Source organism: Rosa chinensis, chromosome 2 (assembly GCF_002994745.2).
Source record: "Rosa chinensis cultivar Old Blush chromosome 2, RchiOBHm-V2, whole genome shotgun sequence".
NCBI classification, from domain to species: Eukaryota; Viridiplantae; Streptophyta; class Magnoliopsida; order Rosales; family Rosaceae; genus Rosa; species Rosa chinensis.
Genome location: NC_037089.1, coordinates 58387765 through 58408898, shown reverse-complemented (window position 1 = coordinate 58408898; position 21134 = coordinate 58387765). Strand labels below are relative to the sequence as shown.

Below are 21134 nucleotides of genomic sequence, written 5' to 3'. Positions count from 1 at the left end.
AAGGCAGGCCCCAAAGCCCTTAGACCTAGCAACTTTGCCGCGCACGGAGGCACACCACCAATGTTGCCAGAACTTCATCACAGCCACCACCACATCATGTCTCATCACAGAACCACTGCCATCCACTGACTTGGCTAGCCATATCACCCTGGATCCCGATCTCAAACAGAAACCAGGACCTTGATTAGATCGATCACCTCGACCTCCATCAGACATCCAACACCCCACACAAGGGAAAAACGCAACACTAGCCCGTCTTGGCACCCGAGATCATTCCCCCCAAACATTTGGAACCCTCTTCCTCTCGAACCCTACTCGCCTTCACCATCCATGAGCATATCAAAGATGGTCAAAGAGGTGCACCTCTATTAGCTGTACCGTCACCATACACGACATAGTCGATCCAATCCTCTTACGCCGGCCCCAATACCGCTGTCCGTCGCTGGTGGACACACGAAACCAAGTTGCCAGTCCGACGACGACGTCCCAAGGACGCGCCGCTAGACGGAGCATTCGAAACGAGAACGGGTTGTTTACTCTAGGTTTTCTGCTCCGACTTTCTTGGAGCGATGAGGGTATATTTAGATTTTTGGGATTTTTTCCAACTTTGAAAAAAAAAATATATATATATATATATATATATATGGACATGAAATGGAGAATAAGGAAAATATTTTAAAAAGTAAAACTCATCTTCTACTTCAAACACCTACAACTACAGCATCTTTAAAATCCTAACAACAACGAATTTTCATCAAATTCTTCTTTCTTCTTCTTCTTTTTATTTTATTTTAATTGACCTCTTATTATACAGGCTTTGCACTTTATGAATATGCAAGAGTATTAACTGCTTTGGAGTAGAGAGAGAGAGAGTATTTCTTTCTTGAGCTATAGTAACATTTTTTTACTGGTGGTCACGCGAACAAATAAAAAAAAGTAAGAGGAAACAAAATGGAGTTTGTTTCCTTTGTATACTTTAATACACAATACCCATCGTTTCTTTTGCCCGTTTTATATACATAAAACTTAATTAAATTAGTATGGGGTATAGCTCCGACTCTTAGATGGATAAGTATGTATCATGATCTATAACTAGAATACTGATAATGTGTGTCGACCCATATCAATTAATTTGTAGAATATATACCCATACAAATTACTCATGTGCCAGGAACCAGATTTGAACTGGTGACACGAGGATTTTCAATCCTCTGCTCTACCAGCTGAGCTATCCCGACCATTCACGACGCATCATCCTCATTTTATTTTAATACAGGACTTGGGTCTATGTCAATTAAAAAACGAAAAGATATTACAAAGTATTATCCAGGCCCTAATCATTTTACCACCCTGAACTTTACACTTAAAATTAGTTATGCCCCCAAACTTCTAATTTGATCGCATGTGCCCTTGTACACTCCAATTTGATCAATTATGCCTAATCCTTCACTAATCTATCAATTTATCCATATATTGTTGTCTATTCAAACTAGTTTTTAGCCTTTAATCATGCAAGAAACACACTATTTACATGATCAAGGCTTAAAATTGACCCTAAGTGGCATGCAGTGTCACTAATTTATGAAGAAATTAAGGAATTAGTTTACTAATGATTATGCTGATCATATTAGAGAGTATACGGGCATATATGATTAAATTAAAAGTTCAGGGGCACAGACGATTTTAGGCATAAAGTTCAACGAGGTAAAATGAATTAGCTCTTCTTCACTACAGCAAAACTGTTGTAAAAGACAACTTCACAGCACAAAGAAGCGTGTCGTAAAAGACAAATTTCCCTTGTGGCACACATTTTGTGTGCTGTAAAAAATATTTTTTGTATGTCGTAAAACACTCTTTTGTGTGCCGTGAAAGATGTTTTACAACTTTGATTGTGTGCCATAAAAGACTATTTTGCGTGTCGCAAAAGACCATTTTATGCATCATAAAGAGACATTTTTGCGTGTCGTAAAAAACCATTTTGTGTGTCATAAAAGACTATTTTGCGTTTTGTAAGAGACCCTTTTGCGTGTCTTAAAAGATGTCCTCATTCACACTTCTAATAGACAATGTTTTAATTAAACCCCTTCATTCAAGGATAATAAACGAAAGCATTCATGTTGTAAATTATGTCAATTAAACAACTTCATATTATAAAATCATAGTATAATTAAACTAATATTCAAATATAAAACATGCTAGCTATATCATCCTTGCTCTGTAATGTTCAGCTCGATCACAGTCTCAAGGTTTGAGGATGTACAGGTCCTGATGTTTCAACATCACTTCCACCACCTGGATCATTTTCTACAGAACCAACCTACACACATAGGCAAAAGAACCAAGCAAAAAAAATGCTTAATCATTTGAGAATGCCAACAAACATACATGAGTACCATCGATAAGCAAGCTACCAAGTAACACTCAATGCTATCAAAGCCATATAATAGCCAAATAGTTTAAGTAGCAAAAGAAACTTGACAAGGCAATTCAACCACAAATAAAAAACAATTAAACATAATAGAGAGCATTTGGTGAACATCTTGGTCAATTTCATCAATCTTTTCGCCTGGGTGCAAACATATGTAACAATTAAACTTATATAGAGAGCATCCCTCACATCATCCAACCAGTCAAGAATCCATCAACAATTACTTATTAGCCAACAATGAAAACTGCAATCCAACCAAATCTGTATTAAATGGATAACACACCATTTAATATTTATAGGAAAGAAATCGTAGAAAAACAAGACAAACAAAGGAAATCTTAAGACAAAACTAAATGGTGCCTGAATTCATATGGTTTACTCTTAGAAGGTAAAAAGGGCAACCAAAAATCTATGAACTTCAAAAAGTCTTTGAAATTGAGACATTATTATGAAGTAAGATCTCATATAATCTTAACCTACTTTTCAACAAGAAATTTCTTCCAACAACTTAAAAGGGCAGCTCTACAACAACTTCACATTCTCATCTTAATTTGGGATGCAAGATTTATAACAATGGATTAATTTCATGATCCCTGGAACATCAAAATGCGCCTTCTAGCATGGCAAATGAACCCTTGAACCTAGTCTGCTACACTAGCTATTTTGTAAGACCATCTAGAGCCATGCTAATGATGCTAAACTACTGGAAATTCCAAAGCATCAGTCTCTTTGGGTCATTAAGTTCGACCTTTACTAAAGGCTATTAGATTCATTCAAATAGAGAATAACAACATCTCATACTATATTTTCAGGCATAAATAAACAACAATTTTCAATCAAAAATAAACCCATGTTCTTATTGCCAATCAACTCCTCATATTTTCTTTTTCATTTCCCAGCAAGAAAATAGAACACGAAGCCAAAAAAAAAAAATGAAAATTGAGCACAGCTGGGATTATTACTAGAGAGTATTAATGTACCTCAATTGACAACCGAATTCACCTTGATATATTTGACAGGCCATGCGATTACACTTCCTCTAGATGCATCAAGCTTATTGAACTCACTTGTCGGTCGATACAAAGCTATATCATGAAAAACTTCGTGCACTGAAATTTTCCAACAATCATGGCCTAGAGGAACATGATGCACCAAAGCTTCTGGATCTTTTGACAATAGTAGCAATGACTTCTTCTTCTTTAGCAAACCAATTTAGAAAGTACACTTTTTCCGCTGCATTTGTCTTTTGGCTCTTTTTCGGTCTACCATTTCCCCAATGTGGCTCCTTTTCGTAAGTATTTTCTTTGATTTTCTCCCTACTGCCCTCTCCCTATTAGAACTTATAACACTTGCATCGTTCTGCTTGCTTTGTGCTATATCACCAGAACAGTTCATATTCTCTTTTCATTTTCTCTGTGCAATCCAATTATTAGCATAATGTTGCACACTTGTGTTTTCCTTAAATAATAGCAAGCAAAACAATTATTATTTGACCAATTCAATGAGATAAATAGCATGAACAAAACTGAAAGCTGAAAACAGTAACTTAATGCTGAAGATATACATTGATATTCTCTCCTTTGTCTAGCTGGGCAACGAGGCCTTGCACTAGCTCTGTCAATCGGTCCACCTGTTGTGTTTGAGCAACAAGAGCGTTCTCTAGCATAGTGACATTACTAGCAACATGTGTCTGACCATCCACTTTTGAAGGGATTGCACCAAACCCAAACCCTCTAACTAGTCCTTGCGGGTCAGAACCAAGTGCCTAACATCATTTTCTTCAGAAATTGCATCATTATCTTCAAAAAGTGCATCTTGAAACATTCTATATGTTTCAAGCATTTCAACATTTTCATCCGGTAATGTTGGCTCATCCCCATGCCATGTCCACCTACTATAGAAAGGATCTATCCCATAGTAGATCAAGTGGTCATATACTACATTAAAGTTGTGGTGTTTGAAACTTATACAATTGTTACAAGGACAGCGAATCCTTTATGGATTCCCCATACTCGTTTGGACATTATCAACGAACTTCCTTGCTCCTTGTTTATAGATAACAGTGTTTCTAGACAAAAGAAAAAAATAAAATATATTTTCACTTAGTATCTATAGTTTATGTCCTTTACATTCAATTAGAATTTAGGATTTTTAAATTTAACCACTCATATTTGGTCCTTTCTTTTTCCATGATGGCTTGTCTATGACTGAGAGAACAAATGTGAGTCTATATTATAGCTCAAGAACTATTGCAACCTGTACATATCAACATTACTTGTATCCTGAGTCCTGACCTCATTCGTCAAACAGCTCTTAGCTTGAGAATTAACTTCTATGGTTCCTTAGACTGACTAGGAAATTCTCTAAAGTCTGAACAATATGGACTTAAGGTTATACTTTTCAGAAGTGGTTTAGCAAAGACATCATCTTATGAAACTTTCAACTATCCAGCATTCCTACTATGAACGAAATTGATATAAGGGCTAAATACGAATTACTACCCTGTGGTATAGGTCTAAAATCAATTCAGTCCCTGAACATTCAATTTCATCAAAAACACCCCTGCATTATGAATTATCATCCAATAGGTCCTTCCATCTTGCTTTTGTCAAATGGAGTCGTTAAACAGCTGACTTGGCATGCCAAGTCAACTCTGGTAGGACCCACATGAAAGGTAAAATATCAAAATTAACCCTGGCTCTCTTTAAACCCATCTTTCACCCAAAACCCCTGTTTATGAGGCTTTCTTCTTAACACAGTCCCAAAACAAACAAAAAAATTGAGAAACCACGAGAGGCGTCGTTTCGGCGGAGACGGACTCATCGGTGCTGCTTCAGCTCAAAGGCTCAGTCTTGGACTCGGAGGGGTTTCTCTCGAGCTGGGGCTCGTTCAATTCCAGTCACTGCTCGTGGTCTGGAGTCTTGTGCAACAGGAATTTTCATGTCATTTCGCTCAACATTACTGGCGGCGGCTGAGGTAAATAGAAATCGAGCTCCTTTCCATGCATTGATTTTGGTCAGTTTCCGTTTTAGGGATTGGGAATTAGGAAGAGTTGTGTGGGTGGTAGAGGGAGGTTGGTAGGGAAGTTCCCTTCTGTGATTGGGAAGCTCACTGAGCTAAAGGTGTTGTCTTTGCCCTTTAATGGTTTTGATGGTGAAATTCCTGTTGAAATTTGGGGCATGGAGAACCTAGAGGTCGTTGATGTTGAAGGAAATTCGATGACCGGGTCTTTTCCGTTTCGGGTGAACCCGAATTTGAGCTTTCTGAATCTTGGGTTTAATAAGATTCACGGTGAGATGCCGATCTTCAGCTCTATGAGCTTTATCAAGTAATCTCCACAATGGTATCTAATTCTGTCGATGAAACTCAGCTCATGAATTTCATCCACCTTCATCCCCTTCTTCATTGTAGCATATACGGCATGGATTTATGTCAGGAGGATTAGAAGGAAGCATAGATGAAAAGACTCGTAAGAAGATGGAAAAGATGGAGAAGAAGGCTTCAAGAGCCCAGTTTGTCAAGACAAGATAGAGATGATCTACAATCAAACAAGTTCTCTTGGAATTAGATGAAGGTTGTTAAAACCCAAGAAAAATGTGACTATGGATTGTCTGGTACTGGAAGTATGAATACATGGAGTTTATATTACTGTTTTAGCATTTTAGAAGGTGGACACGAAACTTCAAAGCAACAGAGTTAGGTTTCTGGGTTTCTCAAATTTATTTATTTATTTGGGACTGTGTTAAGAAAGAAAGCCGCATAACAGGGGTTTTCGGTGAAAGCTGGGTTTAAAGAGAGCCAGGGTTAATTGTGGTATTTTACCTTTCACGTTGGTCCCACCAAAGTTGACTTGGCATGCCAAGTCAACAGTTTAACGACTCCATTTGACGGAAGGACCTATTGGATGATAATTCATAATGCATGGGTGTTTTTGATGAAATTGAATGTTCAGGGACTAAATTGATTTTAGACCTATACCACAGGGTAGTCATTCGTATTTAGCCCTTGATATAAATAGCTTCAAGTTTTAAAAATGAGTGGTGTATGACAAAATGTTGTCCAGAAACATCAACAGGTCTATAAACTTGACAAGGTTGACTAGCGTTTGTGTTTTAGAAATACATAAAGTTGGTCAGGCAATAGTTACAACCGTGAACTGTGTCAATGAGGGATTTGTATCAATAAGCAAACAGTTATATGCCTTTGCATTAAACTCACACGGCCCATCAATCCTACTCTCAATATCCAAATACCAGCTGAATACACAGCTAATGCGGCTGAAATAGCCTCACAATTTAACCCTGCAAAATGTAGTTGTCAATATAGGATAAGCAGGGATCGTTCAGTCCGAGGATTGTAGGGTACACCTACACAAAAAGGTCAATTAACAAATAAAAGAATAAAATTGGGGGTTTTGAAATTTGGTTCCTAATCTACTTAAAATAAAAAGAAAACAAATAAAACTATCTACAATGATCGACTTCCGTAACCTAGACCACTACCACTCGAGAATTACTGTGTAAAAACAGAAAATCCATTTCAACATGCTACAAAAACGTGCCCATCTTAAATGACTAGATAAGAGCCCAAATGAAAAGCCTTAGGGGATCAATCCATTTATCTAATTCGTTCTAATGTGGGCTTGGATTGGAAAAGTCCTTACCAAGCCCAATACTACTAATTTTTTAAAACACTTAGCATAATTTTCTTAATTGGTAGTATTATCTAACCCTCGAATCAACTCACACATGCAAATTAACCATTACACATAGAACTTAACACGTAATTTCTAAAATCGTTTAACCATTGAAACATGATTTTTACCAGTCTTTAGAACTAATTACTATTTATTTAACTTAGCGCCTTAACAAATAACAATCACTCTTAGTAAATTAAGCAAATACACAAGAACACTTAGCGTTATTCTAGCATGCAAACTTATTAACCTAACTCTGAAAATTACCTAAGCACGTAAAATGGCACAAGATTGTAACATGCATCATCAAAGAATTCTCGAAATTAACTCAATAATAAACTTAAAATCTCAAAAGTATTAATAAAAGTATTCTAAAAAATTCATGTCTCCAATTACACAACTCGCAAATCCAAACTAGTAAATCACAAAATAATTCACAAGTCTTTACACATAAAACTGAAACAAAAATTATAAGTAGAGTCATAGTTACACTTTGAACCGTTTTCCTTAGTGGCTTGGCAACAAAGTGATGAACTTGTCTCTGCTATGGTCGTAGATTGATGGAAGGATGGTGGTCACAGTCTTGTAGGTGATGGAGGTTTGAGGAGTGAATTGGGTAGAGTTGTGAAATAGTTTTTTGGTTAGGAAGTGATAGGCCAAGAAGTGATTGTCTTGGTGTAAAGAATGGCTACTATTTATAGAGGGATCCTCCTCTCTTGTGATGCAATCATGGTTATTCATCTAGATGTGATTTCTCCTCCAAATTTCCTTGATTTTCTCTTGACAGAGTCTTGAATTTTCTGATCTCTTTTCCCTTTAATGACTGATGGTATATTTCTTGGATATGTCTAGAGTTAATCATGCAAAGCTCATTCTCTTTCCCTTGAATAGTGACTAGATACATCCTTTATTCCTCTCATTTGAATTGCACTAATTTCTTCTTCCAATGGTGTGCCATAATGAACTCCTATAATCAAGAAAAATCAGAATTTAATTAGAGTTATAATCAATAGGAAATAAGATAATTAGGATAAATATTAAATAAAAACTCCCCTTTTATCTCCCCATAATAAGAAGAATTTGTGTGAATGAAAACTCCTTAAATTCCTCCTGATTTATGCAAATCTTCTTATCCTTCAAGTTTCCTTGATTTCATCACTCAAGAGTTGTCAATGGGATGGAGTCTCTTTAAAACAAGTAATCAGAAATAGGAAAGTTCAAAGGAAGAAAGTTCCCTAAAATGAAATGGGAAATATTTCCTAAAATGAAAGAGGAAAGTTTCTAAAATTATTTATCCTTCATTTACGCTCATTTCTGCTCTTTTTCGCCTCTTTTCTCCATTTCCGACCTAAAAACAGAAACTATGTTATAGTTAGTAATTTTAAGAGAATAACTGAGCCAAATGAGGGAAAATACATATTAAAAATGTCACACTTTGTGCTCCTATCAATAGCATACCAATCAACTCAAAAATAATAAAGCCAGCTGAATAAACAGCATACCAATCAAATCAAAAAGAACAAACAGCCAACTAATTATATTTTGCTCAATGCTGTGAAGCTTATCGTTTCTTTTCTAGAATAGAAAGAAAAACACCAGAAGTTAAATTCATAGGTCACTCGCTATTTCCTGAGAAACGAAGCCAATATTTCTTGGCCCTCACAATCAGTCCACACAATCAAACTCTAATCGAACCGCAAAATCAATAGGAAATTCAAAACGAGCTAAGACACGAAAATGTGAATCAACAAAATGCAGGAAGTGAGAAGAAAGCAGGAAATCGAAGATGCAAAGGTGTTTGACGAAATTACCGAGAGAGAGAGAGAGAGAGAGAGAGAGACTTGTCCTGAGCTCAAAGAAACGAGGTGAACGGATACTTCTACCGGAGGCAAACCGGAACCCCCATGGCACGAAACGAGGGTGGTTTTTGTTGAGCTCCAGATCGATTTGTCCTAAGCTGCAAATCAATTGCAATGCGGAGGGCGTGGTTTTTTTGTTGAGGCAGTGAGCAGCTCCGTCGTGGATGACTTTGTTGAGGCGGAGAGCTCCGAAATCAACTTTGAGTGTTGGAAATTTTCAGAGTAGGTTTTCTTTGAAAAGAAAACATAACGTAATGTAAATGAGTTGAGGTTTTGAAATCAAATATATATATTTTTTGTTTTTTCAATAAAAAAAATTATATACTTTGATTAAAAAAAGAATATTAGTACCTCATTACTCATTTACGGCATGCTTGAAAAGTATGTCATAAAAAACTAGTAAAATAACTCATTTACGGCACACATATTTGTGCACGCCATTAATAAATGACTAAATTTACTGCACACATCAGATGCACACCGTGAATGATCGAAATAAACACATTCCGACAGCACACATGAGATGTGCATCATAAATGACAGTTTTTTGACGGCGCACGTCAAATGTGTAGCGTGAAAGACTGATTTTTTTGTAGTGCTTTCTTTATTTGTTTCTTAATTTCTTTTGTTCTCACCGTCCAGGGTGGCAAAGGATTTTAGTTCTAGCTCCATGTATCAGGATATAAAGTATAAGTACGCATAATCAACTTTGGCTAGAAATATGGGACTGGTAGTATGGACAAGGACAAAGTTATACAACATTGTATCATGACACTTGAGATTAGTTACCTTTTATTGAAGTCTGCGGCTTTGGGCCTAAAATTTAGTTAGGAGTTTGGCTCGTTTGGCTAATGGATGTCCTTAATAGTGGCAGACTCGTAATTACAAATCTTAGTAAGAATGTGTGTCGTGGTGTTGTGGACTTGTAGCCACGATTGATTATTCCAATGCACTATAATCTTTTCAGATATTAATGGATTTTACCTTTTCAGAAAAAATAGAGAGAAAAAAAAGACAGTAACAACAAATGTTGCGCATGATAAAAAAAAAAAACAAATGTTGCGAAACAAAATCATCCGCGTGGTTATTCTATAAAAATAAAATTAAAAAAGCAGCGTGGTTTTGATTAGTCAGCTTATGTTTCACATTTATTAGTAAAAGATTCAATCTTTTCTTCATAGATATACTTTTATAACCCCAGAAAGTCAAGGAAAATGAACCAAATTCGTCAGGTACGTTGTTCGGAATGCATCTCACCAAAAGTCAAACCGTTTAATTGCTTGCCTTACTGGTTTCGTCCACCACAGCAATATAAACCATGCACCAAGATTGATTTCTGCATATCATCATGATGCGTGCTCACTACGTCCTAGCACTCCTCGCCCTCCTCTATCCTCTCTTCGCCGCAGGTGCTTCTGCTCCGACTGGTCAGTGGAAGCCTGTAGACCTCCACGATCCGCTTGTGACAGATATCGGAAAGTTTGCAGTTTACGAATACAACTATCAATATAAGAAGGATTTGTTCTTTCAGAATGTGACTAACGGCACCTACAAGGATGTCGCATATTCGTCTTACTCGAATGCCACCTTGTATCAGCTTGTCATTACTGTTCAAGGCTATGACAAAACTCCTAACCCCAAACTTGCAGTATATCAGGCTACCGTCTTCCGTAGGACTTGGGATCGATTTAAGAAATTGCTCTCCTTTGTTAAGATTTCAAAATAATTAATGCGTCGGTTGGATGATTAGTTTTCGTGATAGATGGCTGCATGTTTCACTTGGATCACCTTCCATCATATCAAATTAAGTTGGAACATATACAGAAAATCTCTGTTTTTTTTTTTTTTTAATTAATGGTAATTTCATTGATAAAACTCATACCAAAAATACCATTACATATCCACTCTCTCCCTCACAATAGACAGAACAAGGCTTCGTGGTGAAACTACAGTGATACATAGTGTACATACCGCCTATATCACATACCGCCAAGCATAAGCAACAACCAACAAAACTGAGCTATAAACACCAATGTGAATGGTGTGGATTGAAGTAAAAGACAACCATGATTGGTGTGTAATGGCAATTGTTACCATCTTAGACACTAATTAAGGAAGGGTTGTCATTGCTGGCGTGATAAAGACTAAAAAAGGCATTATCACTTTTTTATTGACTTCCAATTTGTGGGCCCCATCATCAAAAAACACACTTTTATTGCAATGGTGACTGCAATATTTCAAATTCAAAAAAAAATTAAAATTAATATACAAACTCAATAATTCTTATCAAAATATCAAATCACTTTGTGGGAAAAGAAAATTGGCAGCCTTAATTCTAGGCATGATATCTGCAATTTCCTCTTCTCCTCCATGGATGACTACATAAGCAAGAAACATAAACATAGATCACATTTGCAATTCATAGATCATACAGCTATGTCCGCAAGAGATATTCTCCAAGACTGAAAAAGATCAAGAGAAAGATGTTACCTTCAACCTGCCCAGAGGATCGCCATGTAGAATATCAGTTTCAGTATTGTAGACCATCAACTCAGGAGCAAAATTATGAGCAGCAACCTAACATTCATATCAGGTTCTTGAGTCCACATGAAAGTACTTCTAATCAAATAAGTTACGCAGCTACAGAGTGTCTAGAAGAAAAACTATTGCTAAAGATTGTCAAATAGAAAACAGCAGCACATGACTTGTAAGTATATACCTCAAGAGCTTCATCTTTCTCAAGTACTCGGTTGTTGTAGTGCCACTCTGTTTAAATTATAAAAAAAAAAACAGGGATTATGTTACAGAAAGCCATGGATAAAGCAACTACAGTCTGATATGATGATGGGATAATGAAGGCTCACCGGCTCACCGCTACTTCAACCCTCTGATCAATGAATCTCCTTGCTTCATAATCATAAAGAAGAGACCATTAAGGAAGAAAATGAGTGATGATGAGGCCAATAGCATAATTGAAAACCTCAATAAGAAACACTATAGATTGAGGTTGATCAATCAAAAAGAACAAGTAAATATGTAGTGAAACGGCAATAACAGGAGACAGTAGGGAAAGTTTGCCTTCTCCCTACCACAATGTCTAAAAAAGCCTGTCCTTACCAACAGCAATCAAACTACTTAGCTATTAACAACTTGCATCTCAACACACACCATTGCATTAAGGAATAAAGTCTGCAGTTTCTTAGGGAATACCCATTGCATGATGATGAGGTTTAAAATTTACAAATGGATATATTCCAGGGTTGTACATATCTAGGACATAGACTTGACATGTTATAAAAAAATAGCATTTAAGTACTTGTAAGAGATTAAGAGATGGTGATCAAGTCAAACAACGTTCTGAGGACAAAAAGGTAAACATATTGTCATTGGCAAAATCTGTTTCATGGCCATTTCCTTGATGTGCATCAAGATTAATAATCATCACCCTGCATATACAGATAATGAGTGAAAATTAGCTTTTGTACTAAATTCAAAACTTAACTTATAATGCATCTATTCATCTGATGTGCAATAGTTAGTACCTTGAGTATGTTTAACCGCACCTGCACAAAATGTATGCAAAGAGAAATATCGATATATGCACAAAATCCACCTCCTTTTCCCCCACAACAATGATAAATTTAGTCCTCCCATATTGATGGTCCATCCTCTCTCTTTTGCAAGCTTTGCAGCCAAGTTGGTTCCCCCACCTGCAGTATAATACAATCACAGTAAATCCTTGTTCTCTTTTCTTCCCTTTTTAGTAGAAGAAAGCACTAGAAAAAATAAATGCAAGATGGATGACGAATTTCCTGGTTGTGAAATGGATGACTGAGAACTTTCTGCTGCACAAGGCACTTTGGAAACAGGGCAACATGAGGTACCTTAATCAAAGCAGACGAAACAAATAGGTCATGATCTTCATAACGTAATTCGAAACTAACAAATATCATCAGAAACCATTGATCCTTATCCTGAAGCTGTAAGTTATGAGTACGACTAAGAATGTATTGCCATAGTCCATTTAAATACCTTAATTATCATAGCCACATTTGCACTTTCCTTTAGACTATTCAAGTATGCTTCTGTATGCAAATGCTCAAAGTTACCAATAGTAAGTAAATCTAGCTTCAAGTTACTCATAAGAACCCACACACAAATCACAAAGCAAAATTCATATGAATATATACCACAAGATCTTCCTTTACAACTTCCCTTGGCTCTACAATGCAATTCTTGTCCACAACATCATCCATGGACAAGAATCTACATATCCGACCAAATTTAGCTGAATCGAACGGATGCTTATATCAGTATTGAGGTCAATACCAATTCCATTCAAAAAATTCGATTGAAACAAAAAGAAGAAGATTAAATTACGATCACTTACAGCTTCTCAATGCCAAGATGTAAATTTGGCGAAATTCTCAGATTCCAAAATGTAAACTTGAAAGCACAAACGAATGTAGACACTGGTTTTACTTTGGAGCTCGGGACGTCAAAGTAGAGCTTGCTGGAGAGAATACGGCTGCGCTGAGAGATTTGGTGTCTTTTTCAGGTAGAGCAGCAAACGATATCGTTCCAGAATGGCATGAATATGTTCATACCTCTATTGCCTTCCTCCACAGCCACCACTCCATCAACATAAAAATTGACAAGAGCTTAATAAAAGACAAAGATAGAATAAATTAAAATAGCTTCAGAGTCAATAAAAGAGGAAAAACATGACAAACTAAAAGTGAACCAGCTCCCCTGATGGAAAACGAAAAAGTAAGAAACTAAAGACCCATACCAATTCTGGCAATTCATAAGAGTTATGAGAGTCTAAACCAAAAACCCAACAACCTATAAAGAATAGAAACATGCATGGAAATTGCCTATTCACGACCCAGTAGCAATTCTCATGTTCTTAGAAAACCCAACACAAACACCCACTTTTTAAGAGAGAGTGAAGAATACTGGTGAACCTATTCTTCGATCCTGATAATAATCGGAGCAGAAAGCGTAGGAGTTTAAGATTTGAAATGAAATTAGACAACAATGAGTTTGAGAAAAAAATAAACCCAACCTAGAAAAATCCCAATTTAAATCTAAGTAGATTGATAGATGAGAATGAAAAAAGCTGACTCCAACAACAATAGAATAGAGAGCCACCACAATAGACTGTACCCAAGGCAAGTTGAGAGAGAACGAACATGCAAAGGCAAAAATAACTAGATCCACTTGCAAATTGACTTACCAATCGACGACGACATCCAGAACTATCAATCATAGCTGATCGAGTAAAGGGAGATCCAACACGTGCGTATAGTTTGTAGATCATTAGTTACCACGGCAGATGGGTTGAGCGGTGACAATAACTGACGGTCGGAGACCATAATTTCCGGTGAATGAGAAGGGAGAAGGGAGAAGGGGAGAGCGAGTTCATATCAGCTTTCTTTTTTGTTTCTCAGGACAGGGCTTTGCCCTTGTTTTGGTAGTCAGTCCACTTATCTAAATAAAATTGTGTTTGGTGACTTTGAAATCTTCCTTCTTCATTTTTTTTTTTAAATTGCAATGACACTTATGAGACTATTGGTGAGTCGCAGATAAAAAAAACAAGATTGGTGAGTTCTTTTTTGGGTGCTATCACCATTAATCTAATCGTGGGGGCTAAATGGTATCTTTAGCCCATATTTGTGGTAGTGCTCGTAGGTTGCCCCCGCTACATGGTTAGTCTTCCCTACGACATTCCTCCAGTAGACCGACACCCGAGCTGCCTCGCTATGGTGGAGGTCGAACGGTATCTAGTCGGGAGGCCACTCTGTCATGCTCTCCAAAAGGCTTCAAGAGAAGCAATATGTGCATTATGTCCCAGATCGAAAATGTAAAATAGAATGGGACTTTCTTTAGCTATAAAAGGAAGTCTTCCCCTTCTTAAAAGAGGATGGGATCCATGATCCCCACACTTGTATACTACAAAGGCTACTTGGCCTCACTCATAGTGAAATCTCTAAGTGGACGTAGCCTTGCCTCAAGGGCAAGGTAAACCACTATACATGCTTGTGTCACTCTCTTTCCATCATGCTCCATACTTAGTTCCCGTATTCTCACCAGAAACATTGGCGCTAGAAGGAGGGTCCCTAGGTATGAGTATGAACCTCCGATCTTGAGCAAGAGTCATGTACAGGTACCACGAGTCACCGGGTACATGGATAGATGCAGAACACCCCTCACCCTCAACCTCACCCAAGCCTCCGAGGAGCCAGCTGGTACTACGAGTCAGCGAGTACGTGCACATCCCACTTCCAAGTACTTTCAACTCCACTCCCTAGCTCAACTCATCCCGGAAGCAACTTTGGTGGATCGAGTCACAGCCGCCGGGAACTCTCTCACATTAGAGACCAAGACAGGTACCCAGATTGATTTGGGCACCTCAAATCCTCTCTCTGCACCCGGACCCTTTTTTCTCGCATCTGCCTCTTCACGCACACTAGCCAAGAGTTTGATTCCGCTGCCACAAGTCCACAATCTCGGCAATTTCTCTGTGACTAATCCAAGAGGTCTCGATGACTCGGAATCTTTGCTTGAAGGTGTTGGCAACGAGCTCCCGTTTTACTCTCGTCCGGGTACTAGCTCAAGCTCTCCAAGCACTGAAGAAAAACCTTTTGACCTCCCAGCACCAGCAATTCCGGATCCCGGGTTCACCTGCAAACCACCCTCCACTAGTTCCCGACCGACTCTTGCTATCGGGTCCGACACGGTTAGCTCCCGACTGGGCCAAGCATGTCAATCACCATGGTACTCCTGTACGGGAGCCCACCCATGTTTCAACTCCCAGGTTGTCCAACTCCTAAGAAATGACAGCCTCACCAGCATCATCTTCACACCTCGGTTCAAACCCAGGAAAAATCCCAACTTCTCAGTAACAAAACCATCACCGGTACCTGCTGCCCTCACCGGTCCCAGCAGACCACCGTGTCAACTATCACCGGTACCAGCTACCCCCACGGGTACCTGCTGCCTCACCGATACCGATTCCAAAAAAAAAAAAAAAATCTCTCTCGGCACCCGAGAAAGACACCCACCCTCCTAACACCCATCTTAGCCGATTGTCACCGGTAGCTTCCCCAGCTCTCGGTGAAGTCGTAACAGCTACAGGTACCTCATCACAGCAGTACCTTCCAGTGGCATTACTCTTCCTCCCAGCGGCAATCCCGGCAGGCTCACCGGTTGCATCCAGTAGCTTTCGAAATTGATGAAGCCCGATGTCTGTTCTTAGTGGTAGAACTCGTACAAGAAAAATCGAACTAGCACTTGACCTCGATCTAATAATCACTCAGTGACCAAGGCTCTCCAACAGATGTCACCTAAGATGCAGCTTGCACTCTCTTCCCCGGGCACATTCATGCCAATGGAAGTCTCGCAGCAGCAAGTCAACCACTTCCTGAAGATGAGAAGTTAAGTCTTCCTTCAATTCCTTTTCTATATATCATATTGAATATGTTACTATTGGCAGCATTAGATATATTTGACACACACAAATATACTCTGATAAACACCTCAGTTGTTTCATATCAACAACTGTCGCATGCATGCAACCATGCACATCACAAACAGCACTATATTCACATAGCTAAATGAGCTCCAGCGGCTGCCAGCACTACAAGCTCACTAGCCAAGTATTACCGACTACATGCTCACTAGCCAAGTATTACCGAGATTCTAGTTGATTAGAGTTGAATTCACACATCCATAAACATATGGCATCTTTTAGCAATATGAACAGACACAGTATGGCCATAACATGCAGCGATCAATTCAAACACTATGCTTGCATGAACATATGACTATAATTCATGCATGATTAACACCTTCAGGGCACGTGTTATGCATGATTATGTGACACAAACCTCATGCGTGGCCACTATCTGACCGGTACACACGTTAAGTGTCAACCATGCCTCTACTTAGAAAACACATCTGTTCCACTTTATTCATATGTAGTCTCGCCATTCTATCCACACATGACAGAAGCACGTCTGTTTTATTTTTATATTCTACTTCTTCAAAATCACTTGAACATTGTTAATTACCTACCATGCCTACCCATGATTACTATTGCCATGCAATAGTTGTGATCAATTTACGTCATGCACCAACCATGACTATTAATTTTTTGAAGCACTCTCATATTAATCTTCCCATGTCAGATTAATCATTTCTGTAATTACATGGGCAATTTAATCCTTCATACTATAGATTTAGATTGTCAAAATGCCTCTCATACTGTATCAGAGCATACAAGCAAGATATATATGATTCATCAATTAAATCATAGAAGTTGCTACTCACTTATTTTCTTTTACCTTTGGAAGAAGCAAAATCACTCTAAACCGGACATCTTCTTGTGTGTACAAGGCCAAGCAAACCATCGACGATCATTTGTCAATTACATGGAGCGTTATACTTGGACAACTCCAACATGATTTGGTATTCGGGTCAATCCCAATTTTCAACTTCTGCAATCGGCAAAAGATAAATTCTCATTTACACTTTTAAATTTGAGCTAATGCAATGGTTTACATGCTTGAAATAACGATTTCTATAATCTAAGCATGCCTACGATATTTGATAATTTCGATATCATATATATTATGACTACGTATTAATGCTTAATTTAATTGTCCCTCAATTAAAATTACTACATATATACGTGTGACACTAAACCACGTGTAACACGCGGTACTTAAAATCCTCGTCCCTAGCGATATACCCCCAAGGAGTAAGCCAAGGTCAAATCCTTGCATAAAACTCCTTCAATCATGTGAGGTACCCCAACGGGGTTAGAAGGCTCAATCTCTCATTCTACCCGGGGCCACGCTATCGGGTAAAGGAGGCCTACAGGCCCTCATTCAATCACATGGGGTTAAGAAGGCTCAAGCCCTTATGTGACCCAACTGGGTACATGAGGCTCAAGCCCTCAACCTACCCCCACCGGGTACACAAGGCTCAAGCTCTCGTTCTACCCACCGAGTAAACGAGGCTTACGCCCCCATTTTGACCCCATCGAGTCAATGAGGCTCAAAGCCCTCATAAATCCTCTACTCGAGCAAGGTATCTCACTGGGATAACTAAAGGGTTGCTCCCTTACATTAAGCCAAGGTCCAATCCCTTGCATTAAAATCCTCGCCCTAAGTGAGGTACTCCCAGGGGTTAAGCCAAGGTCCAATCCCTTGCTTTTGAGTCTTCTCACATCCCGAGCGTTCTATACACTTGGGGGACTTATTCATACCACTTATCACAAGTGGAGGTAGTACCCGAACGAGACTATATATCAATGAGCTTCGCTCTCATACTTTCCGGGCATCTGCAAACATCACGCTCATGCCTTAACGATACGTGTGAGTTTCGTGTTATGGTCTATTAATGGAAATATTGAATTTTTCACCTATTGTTGATCGCAACAATTAAATTCTTTTTACATCCCATTAATAAGACCATAGGACAAACTCACACTACCTATCACCCTCTCAACATGAGTGAACTCAACTCTTACACTCCCGTCGCACATGATCGCTAAACAATAGAGTTGTTGCTTATACGTTCGGGTTACGTAAGTTAAAGTTCCTTCCTTTAACCTATACTTGGGGGACTATCATGCTCACAGCATAGTCTCGCTTGTATGACCAATAGTTACTTCGATACCGGAGCTCTATGTTCTGCCTCATGAGCATCCTCGAGCGTAACCTAAGTACTAACTATGTGACTTAGGGGACTCGGCGAGTAACAACACTCCCGGTCCTAACACATGTGCATCATATGCATACAGCATATACGTATCATGATGTATATGTCATCATGTTCATCACACATCTATGCATCATATGCGCTTTGTATGCTATCATAACCACATACATTTCAGACTCATATGTCGCATTAACACTCAATAACAAGCATCCACACAAAGTGTAACATGCATCTCATATAAACATTTATGTACCTCGATGCATTTGACTCAAACGTCACTTAGATTGCGCTAGTGCAATCAACATGCTATTTTGTACACTCTTATCTTATTGCAGGTACTAGTTTGATGGTGGGTCCCATAGCACCAACCTGTCATGGAAACTTCACAAGACCCGAAAAATGAGTCCCTTCTTCCTTACGGAGTTAGGGGACTAGTATGGGTATGGCGTTCAACAGGGTCGTCACTCATACTTGGTGGCATCATATTTAAACTCTCCAACCAAGAACCGCCTCTTACTCGGGGACTTGGGGGACTTGTACATACCGCCTATATCACATACCACCAAGCATAAGCAACAACCTCGTAGGTGGCCCCCTCTATATGGTTAGTCCCGCCTACCACATGCCTCCAGTAGACCGACACCCGAGCTACCTCACTATGGTGGAGGTCGGCCGGTATCTAGTCGGGAGGCCACTCTTGCATGCTCTCCAAAAGGCTTCAAGAGAAGCAATATGTGCATTGTGTCCCACATTGGAAATGTAAAATAGAATGGGACTTCCTTTAGCTATAAAAGGAAGTCCTCCCCTTCTTAGAAGAAGATGGGATCCATGATCTTCACACTTGTATACTACAAAGGCTACTTGGCCTCACTCATAGTGAAATCTCTAAGTGGACGTAGCCTTGCCTCAAGGGCAAGATGAACCACTATACATGCTTGTGTCACTCTCTTTCCATCATGCACCATAATTAGTTCCCGTATTCTCACAAGAAACACATAGTATATAGCAATTCTCTTAATAAAGTCATGAGGACATTGAATATTTAATAAAAAAAAATTTACTAATATTGTGAAACCATTTAATTTAATTTTCATGTTTGAATTTTTTTTTTAATTGTTGTCATTAGATTCAATAGTCATTAGCAAGGGCTAGAGTCTACCATGTACTTGAATACGAAACGGATTTCGAACTCTATCAAGTAAATGCAAACTCAATACAGTTAATCTGTAGCTAGCTCAAAACAGAATTGATTTCATTAGATTCAATAGCTATTGGAAATGGCTATAGTCTACCATGTACTTGAATAGGAAAAGGACAAAAATCATTAAATTGTTCAAGTATATCATAATTGTGTGTCTGGCCCAAACTCTAGTTACTTATCTGAGTTATAATAGGGTTAGTCTTACAGATATTCTCGGAGATATCTTCGTAGATATACAATTAATTGTATGATTACGTTTCCTTGTAAGACTCTGATTCTATTCTTGTAATCCTCTATATAAAGATGCCCCTATTATCAATGCTTACACATCAATTTCTCTCCCAATTTCGATTCCCTAAAACACTATATATCAAGTAAATGCAAATTCATTACAAGTTTGTTTCGAGCTCGCTATAACAGCGAACTTATGGCACAAAGAACAAACTCCATGTTTTCTAGGGCAAAATCATCAGCTACCTCCTATTAGCCAATCATGCAATTGTGGTACCAATAAAAAACCACTTCCTAGCAAACAAAAAGGAGTATCTTCTCATCCATAAGTCACTTGAGGTGCCCGTCATTCAGCATAGTTACCAACTCCAATAGAACCCTTGATCCGAATAACTAAGCATTTGAAAACCATGTACCGACCTAAAAGCCCAAGAAGGTCCAAGTTTTAGGCCCGACCATCCCTATCCACTAAGTAAAAAGTGAGGGCGGCAAGATATCCTCCTTGAAGCCCATGGATTCAGCCCAGATAGCCCATACATGAGACCCGGCCGAAAGGCCCAAACCCACACATAAGCAACCCTAGTAGAAGCATAGACCATCTTCTGCCATTTTGTCGCTACCACTTCCAGCGGTCGGCCCTTCCAACCAGGGACATATACACATACAAGGCTACTTGGGCTGCAGCCCAACCCAAATTTTTTCCACAAATGTTTATATACCATGAAATGTATGACACTTACATGAGTTTCTCACAGACCAGTTGGTTAAAGCTTAGGTTTAACACTGCTCAGTTCATTGGCTCGATCACCAATAGAATAGGTTCCTTCCATTTTTTTTTCCTTTTCTTTCTTTCTTCTTTTACTATTTTAATTTTCTTTTTGTTTTCTAGGTCTATTTATTCTTACTAATTATACATCAAAATATTTCTAGCTTTATCTATTCTTTTTCATGATAGGATTGAGTATGGCAAATGAGATGTATTTCTCTAAA

The 21134-nt window shown here is 38.5% G+C and overlaps 1 protein-coding gene, 1 non-coding gene and 1 pseudogene across 2 annotated transcripts; 1 reads left to right on the top strand and 2 right to left on the bottom strand.

The window, feature by feature from the left end:
* Positions 1–1165: 1165 nt before the first annotated feature.
* TRNAF-GAA lies at positions 1166–1238 on the bottom strand. The gene has a single exon. It is a non-coding gene; the product is annotated as a tRNA-Phe (tRNA).
* Positions 1239–10334: 9096 nt separating this feature from the next.
* LOC112184625 (cysteine proteinase inhibitor 5-like) lies at positions 10335–10709 on the top strand. Its single transcript, XM_024322876.1, has one exon. It carries the CDS (start codon positions 10335–10337, stop codon positions 10707–10709), a length of 375 nt encoding a protein of 124 aa, XP_024178644.1.
* A 568-nt stretch (positions 10710–11277) lies between these two features.
* LOC112184624 lies at positions 11278–13623 on the bottom strand (annotated as a pseudogene).
* Positions 13624–21134: the final 7511 nt, after the last annotated feature.

Bases quoted from the DNA above. Each gene is read 5' to 3' on its own strand.
- LOC112184625 (XM_024322876.1), top strand. From the start codon at position 10,335: ATGCGTGCTCACTACGTCCTAGCACTCCTCGCCCTCCTCTATCCTCTC.